General features: G+C 41.0%; 1 protein-coding gene across 1 annotated transcript; it reads left to right on the top strand.

Annotated features, from left to right (window-relative positions):
- The first annotated feature begins 15,434 nt into the window (after window positions 1–15,434).
- On the top strand, window positions 15,435–16,313 carry LOC110943646 (proline-rich protein 36-like). The gene has a single exon (XM_022185382.1). It carries the CDS (start codon window positions 15,435–15,437, stop codon window positions 16,311–16,313), a length of 879 nt encoding a protein of 292 aa, XP_022041074.1.
- The last annotated feature ends 579 nt before the right edge of the window (window positions 16,314–16,892 follow it).

The raw sequence follows: 16,892 nt of genomic DNA on the forward strand, positions 1-16,892 counted from the left end.
AGCTTAAAAACGCAACAGGGGCTGAATATGTAAATTCTGCAAGTGGTGCAGATCAGAGGGGCCAGGCGGCCCGCGTAAGGATTGCCCAAAACATGAGGCGGGCCGCGTGAACATGTCTGACAGAAGATTTTGCATTTAATGCAGAATCTGGCCTTTCGTTCGATCAAAGGGCGATGCCTTTTCACCCAAATGAAGGGCCAAGGGTCAAGTTCACTGAATCTAACCCCTGGACACATGTACGCACGAGATCAAGGCACGATATACGATAAAACGAGCCTAACGGTTCCACCTTTCCTATAAATACCCCCCCCTTTGTTGTAAAAATCACAAAAATCAGATCTTGAAGCTCTAAGTTGAAACCATTGTTTCATACCTGAGCTATTTGGTCTTGATTTGCACTCGGGGACCCTCCGTAAGTCTTCTTTCGCTCTTTTATTCGCTTTTCGAGTCCGAAAGTCAACGTTTTGTTGACTTTCTGCATTGACCAGCTTATGGTCGATGCGAAGTTCATGGAACTTCATAACGTGAGCGTGAGCACGATGGTTATGGTCCATAGTGACCATACCTACTGATCACCACGTTATCTAGGCTCGGTGACGAGTCGTAGTTTCGGCCAAAATGTGCATTCTTGCATATTTTGTAACCAAACTACTCGTGGGCATCAAAGCCGTTTGTTTTGATGTCAAACCTGTTTCTAAACTTAGTTAAGCATGTTCTAACATGCTTAGCTCGTCACTTTTAGTTTAGTGCTTATATAGGGTCGTAAGGTAAGCGATCTAAACCATCGCTTATGCTTTCGAACCCGACCCATTTGGTCGGTCATTAGGACCTGACCAAACACATTAGGTGACCATAGCTATAACCTTCCGAGGTTATACCTTGTGGTCACGATGTTAGGCGTTCCAGACGCGTTCTACGCGAACGACGCGTAAGGTGGCATAAGCTACCTAAACGGGTCGTGATGGACCGTAAGCACTTAGGTTAAGTTTCATTTTAGTATGTAGGCTTTGTTGAACCATATTACACGAGTCTCCATACTCGTTTGGTTTACGAACCCGCGTACTATCCGATCTTCCGATTTGGTCCGGTATATTAACATAGCTACCTATTAGGTGCCGTTGATATTCCGTGATCTTTAGCACTATCTGGTTATTATACAAGGAACTCAAAGCAATCTCAGGTGAGTACATAGAACCCCATCTTTTACTGTTTTCTAAACTGTTTTGGGGTGAAACACATGTCCCTATCTGTTACTTTCATGCTTTCCGTGTTTTCACATCATATATCTGCTATGCTCGTTAGTACATTATAGTACATGATTTCATTACATTTCATGCTGATATGCCCATTGTGTGCGTACTTAGTACATTGATTTACATTACATTTTCTGTTGCATATGTTTACTCAGCATATAGACACATTGATTTACATGAACATTTCTGTTGCATATGTTTACTCAGCATATGGACACATTGATTTACATAAACATTTCTGTTGCATATGTTTACTCAGCATATGGACACATTGATTTACATGAACATTTCTGTTGCATATGTTTACTCAGCATATGGACACATTGATTTACATAAACATTTCTGCTGCATATGTTTACTCAGCATATGGGCACATGCCTTCATTTTGTTATGACATTTGGTTTGTTTAACATGGGACAATACATTCATTAACATTGATCACGCCGTTCGTTAGTAGGTAGTGGTACCATAGGAATTGACAACTCCCATTTCTGAAGTCCTGGGTTTGATAGGACTGGAAGGAATGACCGAATTCGATATACATAACGTAGATAAACCTTTAATTTGTTTAAGGGTTTATCGCCACAGTCTCAAGGCTTGGATGTATGCATAGTTTACAATACCACATAAATGTTAATATCAATAGAGCATGCATTTCCCGCAGAACATAACGCTGATTTAAACCACGTTTTACTTCAACGACTTGTTTTGTGCATATGGTTTAAGTTGATACATTTCGCTTACCATACATGATACATTTTGGGATTACACATTACATGATTTACATTGAACATAAACACGTCGACATTAACGTATACATTTGGTGGTTTACATTTGAACATAAACATTTGACATGGTTTACAATAACACTTGACATTTGGTTTACACATGAACAATTTACATGGTGGATTGGTTTGGGTAAATGATTCAAGTAACGGGGCGTATGTAATATGATACAAACATGGTGGATACGCCGCTGGTACTTCCTATATATAAATGTTTGTATAATATTACATATCGTGGCGTTATCTAAGTCATTTCAGTTTAGACACATTACACTTTACATAAGTAACATATTCTTCACAAGACATTATTTTCACAAACAACTTATCTTATTCAACTCATTTTACTTGGTTATTCGTTTAACCTTGCACTTATCTATACATATCGTTTGATGTTATCGTTTTTCAAATGATTTACAAAGCAAAACAAATTACAAGGTTCATGACTGACTGTTATTAAACATTCTTTAAAACTCAAGTCATGAACCCCATTTTCACAAAATCTATGTATCTCACAGGCATTTTTATGCTGACGTACCTACTTTCACATGTGTTTTTAGGAGCTATTCCATAGGACGATGATCATGATTCTAGGGCGGACCTGTGCCTTAGAGCCTAAAAATGAAGTTTGAACTAGCATAATTATGTTTTGATTTTCCGTACTCTCTTTCCAAGACAATGTAACACCTTTGTTTATAAATAAAATGCAACTTGTATGCCATGGTCATGAGACAATTTAATTCTGTTCACAACACTCCCCGGCGTTTCCGCCGCGGTTGCATGTTATACGCGGCCGGGGTGTGACAGAAGAGTTGGTATCAGAGCCAATGGTTATAGGGAACTAGGTTATTAGTAATGCTTTGACCTAGACTATAACTTTAAGACCCTAACACAAGTTATCTTGTGTTTAGAGTTTAAAACATGCACATCACTTATCCTTAGGTGATAACCACAACGGGAACTTCGGTTCCGAATCCGCTTTGAAAATTAATCATCTGTTCTAGGATGATTGATTACTAGGTTTTGAACCCTCTATTATAAGGTTTTGAACCCCTTTGGATTTTCAAAAATCCCGTCAAAGTGTTGGGTTAATAGTGTGAACACGTGCGAACTGGAAGAGTGAATGCCTGTACCCTGGGTTTTCTGTCTAAGGCTAGAGTGTTCGTACAAATCCACATAATCGGACCAGTCACTCTTACCTGGGAACTCTTGGGGTGAGTGTTCACTTATAGGTGAGCATGTCTTCGCGATACACTAATTGTGACCCATTTACTTTGACTAGACATTTCACGTCGCTTATTTGCTTTGCGATGCATAACCGCCATCTTTGCTTTTGATTGCTTTTGCTTCATCTCATTCTCTTCATCCAATCATCTCACTCGTTTCATTTCATGTTTTTCTCTTCTAGAATGCCTCCTCGACGCGACAACCAGATAGCTACTGCCGAGCTGGCGGAGATTATTGCGCAGCAGATGGCTGCTCAATTTCCGAATCTCTTTGCTCAATGGAACCAGGCCAACAACAACAATGGTACATGCAAATACAAGGATTTTAGCTCGGCTAAGCCACTCAAGTTTAGTGGTTCTGAGGGAGCAACTGGGCTTCTTCAGTGGTTCGAGAGCATCGAGAACACTTTCCGTCATGTGCAGTGTCCTGACAATCGCAAAGTCGAGTTTTCTTCAAGCGTGTTTCAGAAGAGGGCTCTTACATGGTGGAATGGGGTTATGAGAGATCAAGGTGCAGAAGTTGCTCTAGCTCAGACATGGGCTCAACTGAGAGCTCTTATGATGAGGGAGTTTTGTCCTCGTCATGAGCAACGAGCGTTGGAGAAAGAATTTGATGTGTTGAAGCAAGATAGTGGCGAGCACAGGGCTTATACAGATAGGTTTGAGGAGCTGAGTCTTCTTTGCCCGACTATGGTTACCCCACTCGATAAGGCCATCGAAAGATACATCGACGGCCTACCTGACTCAGTACAAGATATCCTTACTGGTAGCAACCCTACCACACTTCGTCAGGCGATCGAGTTATCAGCGACGTTGACTGAGTCGCAAATTCGAAAGAATAAATTGCACAGGAAGGGTGACAAGGGCAAGAAGCAGTCGGCAGACAAGGAGGACAGTAAGAAAGGTCAGAACAAGAAGGGAAAGGACTCTGGTTCCTCAAGGGGGTCAAGGAAGCGTAAGGCTTCCCAAAATTTTGCTGTCACTGCCCAAGCAAACCAGGCAGCTCCCAACCAGCCTCCAGCAAAGAAACCCTACTCAGGAAGTGCACCTTTGTGCAATCGATGCAACAGTCACCACCAGCCACAATATCAGTGCCGTTTCTGTACTAACTGTGGGAAATCGGGTCATCTTGCTGATGTTTGTCGATTTGCTCAAAATCACGCAGTTCAGAACCCTGCTCAACAGGCTGCTCAGCAGCAGGGTCAGGCTGCACGACCAAACTACCCACCAGGTGCTTGTTATAACTGTGGGGATCTGACCCACTACAAAAATCGGTGTCCAAGACTAGTCAACCAGAACCAGAATGCAAACCAGAATCCGGCACCGGCTCGAGGTCGAGTCTTTAACATGAATGCACAAGAAGCACAAGCAGACAACGAGGTGGTGAACGGTACGTTCTTTATTAATAATCAGCCAGCGTCTATTCTTTTTGATTCGGGTGCCGACAAGAGCTTTGTGTCATTGTCTTTTGAGACAATGCTTCGCGTGTCTAGAACGAAACTAGGTAAACCTTTGACAGTAGAGGTTGCCAGCGGTGAACCCATCGTTCTAAATTCTGTTCTGCGCAACTGCCAGTTGAATCTTAACGATCATATTTTTCCTATTGACCTCACGCCAATGCAACTTGGAAGCTTCGACGTTATTGTGGGAATGGATTGGTTATCTAAGCATCGCGCAGAAATAGTTTGTTCTGAAAAGATTGTTCGTGTGCCGCTGTCTACAGGCGAGATCCTACAGGTTCGTGGTGAGAAGCCTGCCGGTGGTCTCAAACTTATGTCTTGTTTTAAAGCACGGAAGTATCTGCGAAAGCACTATGTGGCTTTCTTAGCACATGTTACAGCAGATAAAGGCAAGGGTAAGTCTATTTCAGATATTCCTGTCGTTCGGGATTATTCCGAAGTATTCCCTGAAGACTTACCTGGTCTACCTCCAGCACGCCAAGTCGAGTTCCGTGTTGATCTCGTACCTGGTGCAAATCCCGTTGCCAGAGCTCCATATCGTCTTGCACCGTCCGAGATGCAAGAGTTGTCTAAACAGCTGCAGGAACTCTCCGACAAAGGTTTTATCCGTCCTAGCTTTTCACCCTGGGGTGCTCCCGTTCTCTTTGTAAAGAAGAAGGATGGATCTTTTAGGATGTGTATCGATTATCGTGAGCTTAACAAGCTTACCATCAAAAATCGATATCCCCTACCTCGCATTGATGACCTCTTTGATCAATTGCAAGGCGCTTCTTACTTTTCAAAGATCGATCTGCGATCTGGATATCATCAACTCCGTGTGCATGAAGAAGATATTCCAAAGACAGCGTTCCGTACTCGTTATGGACATTATGAGTTCACAGTCATGCCATTCGGTTTGACTAATGCTCCTGCTGTTTTCATGGACTTAATGAATAGGGTCTGCAAACCTTACTTGGATAAGTTCATCATTGTTTTCATTGACGACATTTTGATATATTCTAAGACGCGAGCTGATCATGAGCAACATCTCCGTCTTACTTTGGAACTCCTAAAGAAAGAACAACTTTTCGCCAAATTCTCCAAGTGTGAATTCTGGCTTAAAGAGGTTCAATTCTTAGGACATATTGTCAACGAACAAGGTATTCATGTAGATCCCTCCAAGATCAGTGCGATCAAGGATTGGGATACACCTACTACCCCTACTGAAGTTCGTTCTTTTCTTGGTCTAGCGGGTTATTACCGCCGCTTCATAGAAAATTTCTCGAAGATTGCAGTTCCTCTAACTGCTCTAACTCAGAAGAACAAGTCATTTGATTGGGGAGTCAAACAAGAGGAAGCGTTTCAGACTCTGAAACAAAAGCTTTGCGACGCGCCTGTCCTAACATTGCCTGAGGGCAACGATGATTTCGTCATTTATTGCGACGCATCTAAATTAGGACTTGGCTGCGTCCTGATGCAAAGAAACAAAGTCATAGCATACGCATCAAGGCAGTTGAAGATACATCAGAAGAACTACACCACTCATGATCTTGAGTTGGGTGCAGTTGTCTTTGCTCTCAAAATCTGGAGACACTACTTGTATGGTACAAAATGTGTGGTTTTCACAGACCACAAAAGTCTTCAACATATCTTCAACCAGAAAGAACTCAACATGAGACAACGACGTTGGGTTGAACTTCTAAACGACTACGACTGCGAGATTCGCTACCATCCTGGTAAGGCGAATGTCGTAGCCGATGCTTTAAGTCGCAAGGAACGTACTAAGCTTCATTATGTACGTGTCCAATCTGTTATTCAAACTGATATCCAAGCTCGTATTTATCAGGCTCAACAAGCTTGTGTTTCACAAGGTTTAATGGATAAGGAATTTCCTTATCACATAACTCCTGCTCTAGAGCTGAAGGACAATGGATCGTATTACTTCATGGACCGTTTGTGGGTCCCAAGCCAAGATGATCTTCGTACATTGCTTATGGATGAAGCTCATAAGTCTCGTTACTCTATTCATCCGGGCTCAGATAAGATGTATAAAGATCTTCGTATCCAGTATTGGTGGCCTGGTATGAAGAAAGACATTGCCTTATACGTATCCAAGTGCCTTACTTGTCTTAAGGTTAAGGCAGAGCATCAGCGTCCTTCCGGATTATTGGAGCAACCGGAGATCCCAGTTTGGAAATGGGAAAACATTACTATGGATCTCATTACTAAACTTCCGCGCACAAAGAAAGGTCACGATGCCATCTGGGTAGTCGTGGATCGTCTTACAAAGTCAGCGCATTTCTTACCAATCCGTGAGGATTTTTCGGCTGACAAACTTGCTCAAATCTACGTGGATGAAATTGTAGCACGACATGGTGTTCCTTTGAACATCATTTCTGACAGAGATGCTCGTTTCACTTCTCATTTTTGGAGAACCATGCAATCTGCTATGGGGTCTCAACTCAATTTGAGCACAGCTTATCATCCGCAAACGGATGGTCAATCTGAAAGAACAATCCAGACACTGGAGGATATGCTTAGAGCTTGTGTGATCGACTTTGGTGGTAGTTGGGATTCACATCTTCCGTTGATTGAATTCTCCTACAACAACAGTTATCACTCCAGCATCAACATGGCTCCTTTCGAGGCTCTCTATGGTCGAAAATGTCGTTCACCAGTCTGCTGGAATGAGATTGGCGAGGCTCAGCTTACTGGACCTGCCCTCATTTTAGAGACAACAGAAAAGGTAAAGAAAGTACGTGATAACCTTCAGACAGCTAGAAGCCGTCAGAAGAACTACGCGGACTTAAAACGCAAGCCCTTGGATTTTCAAGTCGGTGATCGTGTATTACTTAAGGTCTCACCTTGGAAAGGTGTGATCAGATTTGGAAAGAAAGGAAAACTTGCACCTAGATATGTTGGACCATTCAAGATCGTCGAAAGAATCGGTAAGGTAGCCTACAGACTTGAGTTACCTCCTGAACTTGGAAATGTTCATCCAACCTTTCACGTATCCAATCTCAAGAGGTGTTTAGCCGATGAGAACCTCCACATACCGCTTGATGAAATTCGTGTTGATAAAACACTGAAATTTGTTGAGAAACCGGTAGAAATCATGAAACGAGAAGTCAAGTGGCTCAAACGCAAGCGCATTCCTTTGGTCAAGGTTCGTTGGGAATCTAAGCGTGGACCCGAGTTTACTTGGGAACGTGAAGATCAAATGAAGGCAAAATATCCGCATCTTTTTCAATCAGTTTCCTCTAAATAAATTTCGGGACGAAATTTCCACAAGTAGGGGAGACTGTAACATTTGTGCTTGTAATCATCATGAACAGTTCTATTATCAATAAAATAATGTTATTTGACCCCAATGTTTGTTTCATTGTGTTTTACATTTTTCGTGTTTTGACTTTTGTTCAATTTCAAACTCTACATCGCTTTCTGGAGAGTTATACGTTAACTAGTGCGTAAACGTACTCAGTTTAATGTGACAAATACTCCGGAACATCAACATATACTCAACGTACCTTAAATAACCTTTACATAACTTAGAAATAAGTTTTGAAGGCTTTGGTATAGCAAAAACAAGTTAATTCACTTACAGGGACTAAACTTGACAAACTGCGAAAGTATGCCAATTTGAACTGTAACGAACATTCCGAAACATGTCCATAAGTTAAACATACCATAAATATCCTTTACATAGCTTAGAAATAGGCTTTGAGAGGTTTGGTATGCTAAAACAAACTTTTGGATCATTCAGGGACTAAAAGTGTCAAAAAGTGCACAAGTTTGCACTTTTGCGCATAACTTACGTTCTGAATACATCCGGACATCCAAAAATTTATGTAAGCATCCTTATATTATGCCTTAGTGTTTGGCATGAGAAAAATCCATTCGTCGCGTCATTTGGATCGTCTTTCACGCTTATGCGCATTTCGTCGTAATTAAGCGAACATCGCGATCGTACGGCCAAACGAACCGACATCCGACATATTTTTGGGCATGTTTCATGTCCACAATGTTTAGGCATCATTTTAGGGCCTTAAAGGTGACTTTACAGGTCTTAAAGGGGCTGGAAATAGCTTAAAAACGCAACAGGGGCTGAATATGTAAATTCTGCAAGTGGTGCAGATCAGAGGGGCCAGGCGGCCCGCGTAAGGATTGCCCAAAACATGAGGCGGGCCGCGTGAACATGTCTGACAGAAGATTTTGCATTTAATGCAGAATCTGGCCTTTCGTTCGATCAAAGGGCGATGCCTTTTCACCCAAATGAAGGGCCAAGGGTCAAGTTCACTGAATCTAACCCCTGGACACATGTACGCACGAGATCAAGGCACGATATACGATAAAACGAGCCTAACGGTTCCACCTTTCCTATAAATACCCCCCCCTTTGTTGTAAAAATCACAAAAATCAGATCTTGAAGCTCTAAGTTGAAACCATTGTTTCATACCTGAGCTATTTGGTCTTGATTTGCACTCGGGGACCCTCCGTAAGTCTTCTTTCGCTCTTTTATTCGCTTTTCGAGTCCGAAAGTCAACGTTTTGTTGACTTTCTGCATTGACCAGCTTATGGTCGATGCGAAGTTCATGGAACTTCATAACGTGAGCGTGAGCACGATGGTTATGGTCCATAGTGACCATACCTACTGATCACCACGTTATCTAGGCTCGGTGACGAGTCGTAGTTTCGGCTAAAATGTGCATTCTTGCATATTTTGTAACCAAACTACTCGTGGGCATCAAAGCCGTTTGTTTTGATGTCAAACCTGTTTCTAAACTTAGTTAAGCATGTTCTAACATGCTTAGCTCGTCACTTTTAGTTTAGTGCTTATATAGGGTCGTAAGGTAAGCGATCTAAACCATCGCTTATGCTTTCGAACCCGACCCATTTGGTCGGTCATTAGGACCTGACCAAACACATTAGGTGACCATAGCTATAACCTTCCGAGGTTATACCTTGTGGTCACGATGTTAGGCGTTCCAGACGCGTTCTACGCGAACGACGCGTAAGGTGGCATAAGCTACCTAAACGGGTCGTGATGGACCGTAAGCACTTAGGTTAAGTTTCATTTTAGTATGTAGGCTTTGTTGAACCATATTACACGAGTCTCCATACTCGTTTGGTTTACGAACCCGCGTACTATCCGATCTTCCGATTTGGTCCGGTATATTAACATAGCTACCTATTAGGTGCCGTTGATATTCCGTGATCTTTAGCACTATCTGGTTATTATACAAGGAACTCAAAGCAATCTCAGGTGAGTACATAGAACCCCATCTTTTACTGTTTTCTAAACTGTTTTGGGGTGAAACACATGTCCCTATCTGTTACTTTCATGCTTTCCGTGTTTTCACATCATATATCTGCTATGCTCGTTAGTACATTATAGTACATGATTTCATTACATTTCCTGCTAATATGCCCATTGTGTGCGTACTTAGTACATTGATTTACATTACATTTTCTGTTGCATATGTTTACTCAGCATATAGACACATTGATTTACATGAACATTTCTGTTGCATATGTTTACTCAGCATATGGACACATTGATTTACATAAACATTTCTGTTGCATATGTTTACTCAGCATATGGACACATTGATTTACATGAACATTTCTGTTGCATATGTTTACTCAGCATATGGACACATTGATTTACATAAACATTTCTGCTGCATATGTTTACTCAGCATATGGGCACATGCCTTCATTTTGTTATGACATTTGGTTTGTTTAACATGGGACAATACATTCATTAACATTGATCACGCCGTTCGTTAGTAGGTAGTGGTACCATAGGAATTGACAACTCCCATTTCTGAAGTCCTGGGTTTGATAGGACTGGAAGGAATGACCGAATTCGATATACATAACGTAGATAAACCTTTAATTTGTTTAAGGGTTTATCGCCACAGTCTCAAGGCTTGGATGTATGCATAGTTTACAATACCACATAAATGTTAATATCAATAGAGCATGCATTTCCCGCAGAACATAACGCTGATTTAAACCACGTTTTACTTCAACGACTTGTTTTGTGCATATGGTTTAAGTTGATACATTTCGCTTACCATACATGATACATTTTGGGATTACACATTACATGATTTACATTGAACATAAACACGTCGACATTAACGTATACATTTGGTGGTTTACATTTGAACATAAACATTTGACATGGTTTACAATAACACTTGACATTTGGTTTACACATGAACAATTTACATGGTGGATTGGTTTGGGTAAATGATTCAAGTAACGGGGCGTATGTAATATGATACAAACATGGTGGATACGCCGCTGGTACTTCCTATATATAAATGTTTGTATAATATTACATATCGTGGCGTTATCTAAGTCATTTCAGTTTAGACACATTACACTTTACATAAGTAACATATTCTTCACAAGACATTATTTTCACAAACAACTTATCTTATTCAACTCATTTTACTTGGTTATTCGTTTAACCTTGCACTTATCTATACATATCGTTTGATGTTATCGTTTTTCAAATGATTTACAAAGCAAAACAAATTACAAGGTTCATGACTGACTGTTATTAAACATTCTTTAAAACTCAAGTCATGAACCCCATTTTCACAAAACCTATGTATCTCACAGGCATTTTTATGCTGACGTACCTACTTTCACATGTGTTTTTAGGAGCTATTCCATAGGACGATGATCATGATTCTAGGGCGGACCTGTGCCTTAGAGCCTAAAAATGAAGTTTGAACTAGCATAATTATGTTTTGATTTTCCGTACTCTCTTTCCAAGACAATGTAACACCTTTGTTTATAAATAAAATGCAACTTGTATGCCATGGTCATGAGACAATTTAATTCTGTTCACAACACTCCCCGGCGTTTCCGCCGCGGTTGCATGTTATACGCGGCCGGGGTGTGACACAGTATGAGCCAGAGACAGGGTACTACACTAGTATGGAGTGTAGGGAAGTGAGGACCATAAAACTGCGTCACTAGGTGATAGTTAGAGTACCGGGAAGTGCCTAAAACCCACTAATAATGCAGAATTCTGCATTATTTATCAAAAATTCAGCATTTAACATGCTAGTAAGGTGCAAAAATATGGCAGAATGGTCCTGTATGCTTTCCTAAGTGTCGGGAATTAAATGTGACACAAAAAGATATATAAAAAGCATTATACGGAATAATTGAGCACTTTAACGAAACGGTATCTAACCGAATAACCGGACACTACCCGGGACACTAAATTTTTGTTAAACACATTGTTTTATTATTTCTTGGCTAGTCATGATCCCCGAACACCCTAACACCCACTAAATTCTCTAGTAACTAACATATGTTACTTACTACTTGAACTTAAACTAATATTTACCAACTATCATCAAAATATTACATCTACCCCCCCCATACCCGATTTCGGTCACCCAAGGGACCCATCCCCATGCCTCCAAGATTTTATCTTATATTTTATTGGATTGTTGCTTATTGAAGTGAACAAGATATGTAGTAGGAGATTATAAGTATGGTTGGAGATTATGAGAGATCCTTCATATCATTCCACATCTTTCACTAGATCACACCACTCCCTCACTCTCCTCTCTCTCTCCTTCTCGGCCTCACTATAACCGCCACCACCATCACCATACCACCACCACATTCTTCCATTTTTAAAGCTTCATTCAAGTGTTAGAAGAAGGATCAAAGGAGCTTGAAGTTGTAGATCATCAAGGAGCTTCATTACTTGCTTTTTCACACCATTTTCACCATCTTTTCACTAGATATTCTTCCGTAGCCTTTGAGCTAGTTGTAAGTCTTTGATCTACCTTAGTTTACTTCCATTTTGAGTAGTTAAAAGTTATGGTATGTTGAAATTTACAAGAACACTAAAAGGTTTAAACAAGAAACATGAACATAAAGCTTACATAAAGATGAAACATAATGAAATGTTGTTAGTATGTTGTTGTAGTGAATATGTTGTTGATTGCATGATGATTCTTGGTTATGTGATGCTAATCACCATATAGAGCTTGTTAAATGATGTTTAGAAACATGACTTAACAAGACTAGGAAGGTGATTATGTGATACATGAAATAATCATCTTCTAGTTTAAACATGAACTTGAAAGAAATAGATTTCTTGAGATATGAGTGAACAAAGTAAGTTGATGATCATGTAGATCCGAGTTCTACAAAAGACTTTTCTAAATAAACCAAGTTTAAAAATCGATTTTTAAAAGATTATGACTTTTACATACACTTACACATTTTTGGAAATGAAATAAGTGTAAAAACCTTTTATTTATAAGAAGAGTTCAAAAGTTTTATTTTTGTAAAAATTTTTTACAAGTTGTAAACACTTAACTCTTTTAAGAAAATGATCTTTAAAGAAATAAATACACTTTGGAAGGTAACTAAGTCCACTAAACGCATTACCAAGTTACTACGTGTTTTCGGGATATATCAAGTTCATGATTAATATGTAACGCATATCGTTTTTGCTCTCGGTGATGTACAGTTGTTTAAAGGATAATTGTTGATGATTATTGTGATTATTTTGAAAAGAAAATGATATGCTTATTAGCATGGACGCCTCGTTTTTGCTCTAAAGAATGTTTGCAAATATGTTTTAAACGTTGTCTTTCAAAATAAACTTCGCCATAAGTTTGGTTACAAAATTTCAAAGTGTCGGAGGTGGGGTTTCGTAATTAAAAGCGGACAAATATATATTTAGAATATATATTTTATACTAAAACGCTTGTGTGAATATTTGTATGATTTGGGAACTAGTTATATTACTTAGAGAAAAATAATATAACTTAATGAAATACAGTTACAAGTATATTCTTGATGGATAACGAAAAATATGATTTATCACAAAGTATAACATATTTTTGAACAAGTAGAAAATATATTATTTTGAGAAGCTATAATATATTTTCTTAGTGTATTTGGAGAATAGGCAAATTTTGGGACAATGTTCATTTTCTTGGAAACACATTATTTTTGACAACTAAGTTATCGTATACTTCTCTAAAAAGTGGAATTTAAGAACACATAATATCAAGACTTTAAATCACAAAAATACATGTATAAAATACCCCCATCCTTGGGAAGGAAATACACACATAAAATACTTGAGAAGTATGAATACGAAACAATTGTCTAACTATTATTTCAAGACCTAAAAATATAATGTAAGTTAAAATAATTATTATTTTAACAATAAGTTATAACTTGGAATAATATCAAAGTAACGTAACTCAAACCGTAAATACAAAAGCAAGACACGGCCCTTTCGTCTAATAGACATTAGTACGGTGTAGGTTATCGTGTAGCTGACAAGGTTTGAGTACGAGCACAGGAGACGCACTACAGTGAGTTCATGCCCCCTTTTCTCTTAACTGTTTTCAGTTTTATAACTTCGGGGGTGAAATACATGTTACAATTATTACGGACATTTTTATACATGGTATGGTTAGCTTAAGGAGGGCATACTACTTAGATCATGTGAGTGGTGGGCGCGACACTTAAAGCCATTAATCCTCGTCGTAGGACCGAGGGACATGAGTGATAGATCTATTTGGGTGTAGCGAGCCCACACCCATGAGGCCGGGGCGGCCCATAGTGGTGACTGTGTCTTACAGCCGGAAGCCCGGTGCAACTCCGCTAGGTTTGAGTTTTCCCATATCACTTCACACATACCAGTGGCTTTGCAACCCATTGGTGATCTCTTTTTCCTTATTGCTACATATCAGGGACTTTCATACACACATATTTTAACGGTTTATACTCACAGACATACACATAAACTTGCTCAACTTTTGTCGATTTTTCAAACTACATGTATTTCAGGGAATTGATCGAATCTGGCAAGTGTCTGCATATGTGTCAAGCTACGTACTAAATAAAGATGTCACCCAGGGTCGTAGGGTTTGGGAGGTGTAACCCTTTCCTGGACGGGTCACACGTCTCCAAACCTCGTTTTATTTACAGTCTTTTGTTGAGTCCTTGAGAACTCATTTTAAACAAGTCATGGTTGTAACTTATTTTGGGTTGATGTTTCAAGACAAACATGTTATGGTATTTCTAAACTATGTTAATGGATGAACATATTATATTTTCATCATATAGCATTGTTATGATTGTTGCTATGGTATTAAGAAGTCACACCAAAATAATCCACGCTTCTGCAAAAGCCAGGATGTGACAGCTTGGTATCAGAGCCTCGATCATAGCGAACTAGGGTTCTTCCTCAAGTCTAGACTATGATCACTAGGGCTCTCACGAAAACATTTTTCCACTGCATACACTAAACGTCTAGATCCAGGGAACAAACATTTTTACAAACAAAAAGGCACAAATACATATTTCAAAATTTATATTCAGTCTTAGAGACTGAGGGAGTTCAGCCTTAGAGGCTGGGGAGGTTCAGTCTTAGAGACTGAGGGGTTCAATCTTAGAGATTGGGGAGAACTTAGTCCTAGAGACTGGGAGGTTTGGTCTTAGAGACCAGGGAGTTGGTCTTAGAGACCAGGGGATTAGTCTTAGAGACTGGGAGTTGGTCTTAGAGACCAGGGAGTAGTCTGAGAGGCTAGGGAGTTCGGTCTGAGAGACTGGGAGGGATAGTCTGGGGAAGACTAGGATGACTACTTGCATATATTATCGTGACTTACATGCTTATTTGATTTCATGTTGATATATGTGCATATGTGTGGTTGTGTTACAGACACTATGTCTTCCTCTTCCGATACTGGAGTATCAGACACGCTGGATCCTATGGCGATTGTATCGGACGACGAGATTCTATCTGAGAGCGAGGTCTATACGTTGGATACTACGAGCACTGATGTGGACGACTTCCAGCCATTTGCCCTGCCGGACGATGCGCCTTTAGCTGATGGTCCTTTCGGCGGGGATCTACCTCTCGTTCCGATCCCCGCTCCTATCCCCCTCGCTGTGTTTCCCTTAGAGGATTTACCTCTCGATGCGTTATCAGATGACGATATCGACCTTTTCATAGAGGGTCCCCCGGAGGGTGACCAGGATGGTGGGGCCCCTATGGAGGACGATATTCCGGTTGACGACCCTGTAGTTCCTATTGCTGAGGCTCCTTCTGATTCGTCTGGTCCAGACTCGTTTGAGTCCGTGGCATCCGCTTCTTTTCATGACCGGGGCGTGCAGCACTATTCTCCCGATGCAGACTCAGACATGGCAATGTCTGCTGCACCTGTTGTCCCCCAGGAGTTTGGCCCGGAGCCTGAGGTCAAGTTTGTACCAGCTGAGCCTGCTCTAGTTGGTCCGGAACCTGTCATTGCTCACGACCCTATTGATGTTCCAGTCGTCGCTCTTTTGCCTGATCCTCTACCAGAGCCTGACCGCGTCGATCCACCAGTCGTGGCACCACCCGTTGTCGATGCACCCGTTATTGCACCACCTGTTGTCGACCATGCACCTTTTGCCACACATATTGATCCCAGATATGCTGACACCCTTAATGGGTGGATCGAGGATGCTGATGATTATCCCCCGTTTGTTCTACCAGTTACTCCACCCGCTGCACCTACTTTTCTACCGCTTGATATTCCCCCAGTTCCACCCGCACATACCTGATGCCCACCGCACAGACTTACCCATCACCTTTCTACAGGACATACCCCCTCCCCGTCCAGGGGAAGGACCTTCTACTGGGCCACACGATCACATGCCACCCACGACAGCTGCTTTTCCATTTATGCCCTCTTTTACTCCGGCTGCACACACTACATCTCCCTTTGTACCATCGGGCGAGCCATTTTTGTGGTCATCGCCCAATGTCATGCCGTTATCAGACCCGTACCACCCTTTCCATGTCGGATATACCATGGAGGACATACTTATATCCCTGCAGTTACAGCAGGATGCGTTGAGCCGACGAGTCCAGGAGCTGGAAAGGATTCCGCGTCCCCCCCCCTTGTCATTGTCAGTCTCCTTTTGCTACACCACCAGCTCCTCTTCCACTATACCCAGATTCTGATGTCCGCTTCCTCACCCCGGAGCAGCAGATTGCTTACCTGTTGCGCGTTGTCCACGCACTTGAGGAGGATTGGGTGCGTATGCGCCGGTTGCTTTTCTTCCCTCCTCCTCATCCCCCACCATCAGCTTGAGGACTTTTGGTCTGTTACAGGCAGCACTACTTTTGATGAGAAGACA

The sequence above is a fragment of the Helianthus annuus genome, chromosome 5 (assembly GCF_002127325.2).
Source record: "Helianthus annuus cultivar XRQ/B chromosome 5, HanXRQr2.0-SUNRISE, whole genome shotgun sequence".
Classification (NCBI taxonomy): domain Eukaryota; kingdom Viridiplantae; phylum Streptophyta; class Magnoliopsida; order Asterales; family Asteraceae; genus Helianthus; species Helianthus annuus.